The 8,351-nt window shown below is 39.1% G+C and overlaps 1 protein-coding gene across 1 annotated transcript in view; it reads right to left on the reverse strand.

Annotated features, from left to right (window-relative positions):
- Positions 1–3,729: 3,729 nt before the first annotated feature.
- The window catches only part of KCNG1 (potassium voltage-gated channel modifier subfamily G member 1), a 5,334-nt gene continuing 712 nt past the window's right edge, over positions 3,730–8,351 (reverse strand). Inside the window, exon 2 of the mRNA XM_075042191.1 lies at positions 3,730–8,217. Within this exon, the coding sequence (XP_074898292.1) occupies positions 7,404–8,217 (814 nt within the window). The 3' untranslated portion in view covers positions 3,730–7,403. The remainder of the gene's footprint in view (positions 8,218–8,351) is intronic.

An 8,351-nucleotide genomic window follows, 5' to 3' on the forward strand; every position in this document is an offset into this window, starting at 1 on the left:
GTGCAGATGGGTGCTGTAGGACAAGGTTTCGGGACTGAGAACTGCCGGGAGTGGCCCGTAGATGGCAATGTAAGATCCTTGAATCGGGCACGTTCTCCCCTCTGCATCGATGAAAACCTTTATCTTACCCAAACTCTAACACACAGCTTGGATTTATAGTGTTTCTCAGTAACTCTTGACTCTTCTAGCAGCACTGACCAAAGCATCCTCTGTGGCTAGCCATGCATTTTGAGTACTATAACCTTCATAGTTAGAAATACAATCATATTCAAATACAGCAAATAATGGCAGATTTTGATTTACAGGGAAAACTTTCTCTTTGGCTTTGCATATTAGTAGTATGCAAAAACTTAAATATGCAGCATGCCCCTGTGCAAGTGCTTGAAGTTCTTTAGCTGTGGGCCAGAGTTCCTGCTGTCAGTGGAAGAGCAAAGAGTCAGCAGGAAAAAATGCACATGCACGTTTACACGAGTCCCACCAAGAGGAATGTTTTATTAATGCAACTTCAGGGCTTATAGAAGCCTCTGTGGCGGGATGAGGATGCCAGCCTTACCTCACTCTATTGTTGCTGATGTTTCTTTCCTGTTCCCATCAAATTATTTTCACTTTCATCCTGTGATGCCCATGCTGAATTTGTGCTCTCTGCTTTCACCTAACTAAAAAGTTAACTTCACCCACTTACTGTGCTGTGTGATGCTTTGCACTCTTAACTTTCCCCACTCTGTCTGTCCCCAGAAACATTCCTCTCCAAAATTAAAGACACCTGCAGTTCCACAGTGTTGGATCTGATTTGCTTGAGGACAACATTTCTTCGTTTCCCAAAATGTGCTTTTAAGTATTAGTGAAACTGAGTCATCTTTTCCTTGGTTGACCTGGGAACTACTACCACCGTAAAAGTTATGGATGATATCACTCAGCTTCTTTGTGACATGAGGTGCATCACTAATGAAAATGAGAGAATTACTTCAATTTATCATTCAGCAATTCTGTGTCAAAACTTTATTTCTATACATAATTAATGCTAGAAACTTATGCTAGTCCACACAACATTGTTCCTGTGGTAGGCACCATTTAAATTATGTTGTTATCTTTAACAGAAAGATGAACATTATTATACTTGCTGACCACTTCACTTGCATGACTGAGAGCTGTAAAATTAGCTGTCTAGTTTTGGAAACAAATGGCCTTGTTTTTTTGCAAATTCTAATCTCCAGATGATGGCTGGGAAATACTTGCATTCCACGTCAGTCACTTGAGCAGGCTAATTATTGTAGTTTACGGCCCTGTTTTTCTGGACCCACAATGAATGTAGGAATAAAATTATGACCATAATTAAGAATGGCTACAAAAGTGCAGCCACTAAAAAGGGTACCAGATAAAGGAGAAGCTGAAACCTTAGCTTGACAGCGTTACGTGTGTTTATGTGCCCTAGCTGACTTCAGTGTTGCACAAGGCTGTTCAACTCACGTCAGAAGGGCTAGAGGGATAATAAATTAATATTTATAAAGTGTAGCAAATATGCTCTAATTACCCTAATTGGCCTGCTATGTTTCCAGTTATGGCAGAACTTTTCCTCTGTTCAAGTGACATTTGCTTCTGGATTAGTTCCTGCAGGCAAAGAGAAAGTAAAAGCCCTGTTGGACAGGGCAGAAACATCCCCTGATATTATGATCCTGCAGTTTCTTCACCATGCTTTTGGCAGGGCTAATAGTATTCTTAATATTTTTAGTGATTTCTAGGGAGTATTTCAGAAGACACGAGGTGCTGGAAAATGACAAAGAAAAACAATGAGCAAAAAGGGAGAAAGGTGTGGTTTTATTGTTAATAATTAATAGGCCAAACTGAACATTTTCAGTTTGGCAGCACAGGCAAAATTCTCCTTGACTTTATTTGTGGTGTAGAAATTTATCTATATTTGTGGTGTATGATTTTACATAGTGACTGACAGCTGCCGAACAAGGAATCCTGTCCTAAGGACTTACACTCTAATGTTACAAGGCAAGACAGAACATGCACAGAACTGAATTGATTCAGTGAAGTACAAGTTTTGGATCTTCACCTTCCTGTTTTTTATACGATCATTGCTATGTTAGGAACACTGAGATCATTAGTAATGCCGAAATGGGATTGTTAAAATGCCACAGAGGAAGTGGTAAATGAGTGAGTGGGTAAACCTAGTGTTAAGCATTTTCTGTTTTATCAATAGAACTTCTGAAGTGTATTTTTGTTGACAGGGGTGACATTCATCTGCTGTCACGAACTGTAGTTTCAAGCCTTCAGTTCTGTCTGGTTTCTCTGGTTGCACTCTTTGTGCCTATGGGATACCACCGTTCCACCATCTCAGAAGGCATTGTACTTGGGCTTCCCCCCCCCCCCCCCCGCCCTGTATTTTTGGTACCCATATCATCTTTTGGATAAACAGATACTAAACTCACTGTCAGATCTTGCATAAGGTAGCCAACAGAACTATTAACACAGAAAAAACTGGCCCATATACTATTGTAGCAACTACTGATAAAAATTAAAATCCTGAGCAATGAATGTGAAAATGGTAAAACTCTCTGACACCTGGGCCAGAGTTAACTGGTCAGGTCAGGGGTTAATGTCACTGACAGACATGTGAGCAGAGATTGATGTCACAGTCTTCAAAGTCACATTTTTCACTTCTTTTGTTTAATTTCTGATTAAATGCAGTCAATTAAATCTATGTAGGTTTAGGATTATCCAGTCCAGTTTTTTTCAGCCTGTTGCAAATCCAAGAGAGGGGTGTGAAATTTTGTAGCTTTGTTATGAGAAGTATCTGTTCCTTTCTTCTTGTTTTAATTTACTAGTCTTTTTTCTCAGCTAAGCAAAAAAACCAAACAACCCCAAACCAGTAATTGTATGGAACTAAACTATTTTACGGTCAGACATGAGCTGCCAAGAACTGTTCTATTTGCTGCTGTCTTATTGTTTCAAACTGACCCTGACCAAGAACAAGCTGATGTCTCTGGATCTGGATTCTTTGTGCTGCTTCATATTCCTTGGTCCCCACATACAGTGAATGAGATGTGGAAAGGACAAGTGATGTGGAGTTAGTGCTGGTAGATGTTGGTGGTTCTGTGCAATTGAAGAATAAGACTCCAATTCATCTATCCTAATACTGGCCTTTTAATGTGACACCTGAATTAGGGATCTAGTTCTTTCTAGGCTCCCTCTATTAAAAAATAAGAAATAGAGAAGACTACGTATCTCCCAGTGGTGATTCAGATCTTTTGACAAGGCTGCCTCTTCAGGCACTTTGGCAAGTGCCTAAAATGAATTTTTACTCTGAGTCTTAGTCTGTAGCCTCAAGGACTGTTTGAGTAGAAAGCTTTTGTTCACAGAGATTCACATGAAACTTTGGGTTTAGTTACAGAGGAGAGCTATAGCATAGGAATGAGAACCTTCTATAGCAAAAACTTTTGCTTTTGCATCAGCCTGAATACCCAGTTAAACTCTACCCACACAAGACATGAATGTATAGAGCATGCCAGTTTTCCTTCCCAGACGTGCATCTGATGATGTGTAAATCCCTGATTCAGTTCTGCATGATTTTTTAAATTGTTTAATTGGACATTGCTAAAGACTCTGACTATTCAATGACACTACTAAAGCCTCCGACTATGGAAATCTGGAGTACAGAATTACAGTGGAAAAAATATAAAGGGACAAATGGAGGCAAGTCCTATGTATTCCCTAAAGAGAAATTTCCTTAAGACCTTGACCTGTAATGAATGTTGATGTAATACAAATTATTCCAACTCACCTTGCAAATTATGTTCTTTGATGTACAGTTAGAGAAGCCTTGTGGCTCTGTCTTCATTTATCAGTGTTGCACTCACCAAGTGATTTTTTTTTGCTTTTGTTATTGTTTTTGAGGAAGGAGGATGGAAAGATTTTGGAGAAAGTAATTTAATATACCACCTTACCTGGAAATTCTTTTTTTTTCAGGGATTTTTCTTTTTCTTAGTCTCCACAGATCCTTCATGTTCTTTTCTGAATCTGTTAGATTCTTTGGTTAAACAGTTAAAATATTTTAAAGTTATGTCCCAATTAACTGTGATCGTGATTCTTGGGACAACATGCAAGAAAGAGGTTTCCCTATACAAGCTGCTCAATTCGTACCTAGGTTTTTCTATACTGACATAATTTTCTTCCCTAATAAATGCTTTCTATCACAGCCAGCCTGCTTCAGCTAGCAATGCTCATAGCCCAAATCCTCCCTTAGCTGCCACTCACTTCTCATATTGACCCCAGATTGTCAAGCATGCCTATAGCACGTGCGACAGTCTTTCTATACCGTAAGAAGCACATGAAAATTAAAGGAGAGCCTAACACTTTATTAATCAAAATTAATACAGCTACTGCTGTTTGAATTCATATTGTACATATTACTGCAGTATACAGAGGATAATATAAATAGCAATGCAAGCCTATCTCTATTGGAGACATGCACCACTTTATCAGTGGCAATTCAAACAATTCTTTTGACTTCATAAAAGCACAAAGTGTTTTTATTGGAACTTTCTTGTTGACTGCACATGCTGTTAAAATGCAAAAAAGGAGTGATAGCTGACTTGGTAGCTGTCAGCTGTGTCACTGGAAACAGTCAGCTTTTGAATCAATCCATAATTTTCATGAATTTGACTAAAAATGCAGATAATATACTGTAAAGAGGCATAATCATCTTAGACCCTCAGCCTTCACAGTAAAAGCTGGAACACAGCATGTGGGTTTCACACTAATGTTGTGCTCTTAAGACTTATAGCTGGATTTATTTAGCACAAGGACTACAGTATGTATTGGCTCCTGTAAAACATAAGCAAGTTCGTTACAGTGATTCATAGTAAAACATGTTGATATGCTTACAAGTAACATGTTGCCAAGTACAAAATTACATAGGGGTACATCCTGGATGGCTTATTTGTTCCTAGCTTAGGCAGAACTTGCAACAGGCAAGATGCTTTCACAAGTTTGCTCAACCAACACGCGACTTCAGGGTGGGTTGTTTGGGTTTTTTTAATTTTTATTTTCTGGACAAGGACTAGAATCAACCTGTAATTTTGCGATAAAAAAGTGATACATGAAATAAATGAGCATTAACTTGATGTAAAGACATTGAGAAAATGGATGGACCTTCAGCATTTATTAGCTAGCACAACATGGAAATAAGCTTAGGTTTTATTTGGTAAGTCTTGATTTCTCTTTATATTCACTTACAGCTTCTTATTTATGGCTCAGCCTGTCAAACACATTCTGAGATAAGCAACTGTTGCTCACAGGACTAATCTAATTACCAGTTCTTTCTATAATGAATGCTGACACAAAGATATAAGAATGTATAGCACTTGTGTTGAAGCCAATGCTACAGATGATCAAACAGTTTTGAAATTAAGAGTATTTTGGATGGAAAATGTGTCCCTTTTTTGTCATGATGTTCCTGTTTTTTGTCCAACTCTAATTAAAGCTGAAGAACAAGACTGAAAAGCTGGTTATATTCGTAGCTCTGGCACATAATTAATTGCCAAGAGTTTAGACTGGCTAGTTTAGCACTCTGCAGTAATGCTCCATAGGCATATTTACCTATGACACACTGAAGAATGCTAGAGTCCTAATTATGGGTAAAGTGCATTTTTTAAAATTTTGGAATTATTCTTTAAGAATATCAGAACACCTTCAAATTGTATTTGAAAAGAAAACCAGTGTAATGTGGACTTGGTCAAACAGCATAGGCTGAGGAACTAATTCTATCTTTTTTGAAAGGACAATGTTTGTGTACTTGGCCTTAATTTAAATCACAAACCAATCATGCATTCTGACATTTCTAGTAAGCTGCTCCACAAATGCCAATAAGCAATAGTAATTTTGAAAATTAGGATGGTGAATGCGATGGGAACTTCTAAAATTCCCTAGCTCTTAACTGTTAATAGGTAAATTTACCAAAAAAGAGGGGGAAAAAAGGTGAAACTCTTCAGATTAGCTTTTCTTTAGCTCTGAGCATATATGAAATTAAATAAGTGGATTGAAATATTTTTTTAAAGTTCTGGAGTTTGTCTCCTGAGCTGTTATGCAAGCCAGTCTCATACCCTCTAAAATAAATGGGAGGTCTGTCATTAATCTCCATAGAAACCTGTGCCAAACCTGAGCGTCTCATTGACCCATGTGTTCCCACTGACTTCAGCCGGGGAACCTAGACCAAGACACACATGTGGATGAAGAATATACGGTTGTGTTTTGGGGCCTTAATTGCTTTTTCATATCCTATTTAAAATTTTCTCCATTACTATGATGTCTGTAATGACGGTAAAGGTATAGTTAACTAAGTCTTAAGTCCCTCATTATTGAGGACAGTAAAGTATAAAGCTGTCAGTACCCCCCCACTCCATGACTCAAATGATATTTTCTTTTTTTCATCATTGGCAACTTCCCACGACCATGTATTTTCTGCTCCTTTTAAAGAACCAAATGCTGAATCTGAATGGGTAGCCGCGGCGTCGATTTGCCAAGTAATGGTAGGGTGTCCCCTGGAAACAGGCCTCTTTTAATTCTGTTTCATATCTGAGGTAAAGTAAAAACATGGAAACAGATGGTAGGGAACGACTGGCATCTCATCATGCATATTTCATTTGATTTGCAGCTAGTAACTTCTTGATAATAATGTTAAAGGCTACAAAACTCAAAGACTTTGTTCCTGGGAATACTGCATTCAATGACATAGCATCAACACTGTAACTTCAATTAAATTTTGAAGCTGGTGAGCTATAAGTATTTACATCCTTAGCAAGGTTATGATACAAACAGCTCGATTCTTCTTTTCTGGTATGTTTAGGGCTGACTTACAGAGAAACATACAGTTGCTGTTGTGAATGACAAATCTTAATGTTTTTTTAAGAGCACAATGGGAAAAACATCTGTGGTTATTTCCATTACGCTCTAAGGCGTTTTACTGGGAGAGAATTTAGCCATTAATTTTGTTGTATTTACATTATTTATATACAAGAAGAACAAGAAAAATGGCAGCCTGTTTAATGATTATATACATTGTGATTTGGTTGGAAAAATGTGTATTACGAATGGCAAAACAGCCTGTCAGGTACATAACTATATATTGTTCTTTTTTTTTTTGTCAGAGGACTTTTAATTCCTAAAATCCCACTGTATGATCTCGGTGAAAGATCTGTCCTATACATAATACTGAGGGGGGGGGGGAAGAAACAGCATAATAATAGACTCCTTAAGCCACATCAGTTCCTGGTTAATAGCTCCTTTTCTTCATTTTAATATGAGGGTTACCTTTGTAAAATGCTTCCGAAGCAAATTAGAAGGTGGCATCTGACACAACAAAACATTACTTGACATCAGGAGAAATAGTACCTTAAATTTCATTCATTGTCCCTAGTCTCAGAAGAGATACTGGGGAATAAACTATCACTCCCTTGTGACGCATTGCTTATCTGAGACTTTGTTTTTAATAAGAACTGTGCTCTCCTGTACATTATTCTTTCCTGTTCCTGCTTTAGCTCAATGTAGGAGCGTGAAAACGTGTGGAAGATGGAGGTGACTGGGAATGCCATGAGGAGGATGCCACTCAGTATGCTGCTGAGTGCCACCACTTGGCCGGGAATGCTTCTGGGAACCATATCTCCGTAGCCTACCGTGGTCATGGTGATGACAGCCCACCAGTAGCACGCGGGGATGCTGGTGAACTCCTGCGAGTCCGCCATCTCGTTCTCGATGACATACAGGAGCGGTGCGAACAGTGCGATGGCCACGCAGAGGAAGAGCAGCAAGAGCCCGAACTCCCGGGTGCACCTGCGAGCGGTCAGCCCCAGCGTCTGCAGCCCCAGGGAGTGCCTGGCCAGCCGCATGACGTAGAGAATCCTCAAGGCACGGAGAATACGGAGGACCAGACCTACTTTGTCCAGGTAGATGCTCCCCGAGCTGGGCTTTTTATAGCCCACCGAAGTGGTGTCTACCAGCAGAGTGATGTAGTATGGCAGAATGGCTATTATGTCTATCAGGGTTAATGGTCTCCGCAAAAATGCAAACTTGCTCTTTGCCTGGATGAATCTTAGCAGGAACTCCAGGGAGAACCACGCCACGCAGACGGACTCCACAATGAAAATATTGTAGCACATCTGGGAACACTCGCCCTGCAGGAAAGAGGAGGGGTTTGTGATCGGCACTGGATAATAACTATTTTAGTTGGTACGGTGACAGGAAGAGAGGTTTCTGTGTTGTTTTTTTTAAACCCAAAATATTAAAGGAATTGAAGCTGTTGCTATGGGGAACACATTGACAAATTGGAACAAGTTAAATGCAAAACTTAG

Source organism: Buteo buteo, chromosome 2 (genome assembly GCF_964188355.1).
Source record: "Buteo buteo chromosome 2, bButBut1.hap1.1, whole genome shotgun sequence".
Lineage (NCBI taxonomy): Eukaryota > Metazoa > Chordata > Aves > Accipitriformes > Accipitridae > Buteo > Buteo buteo.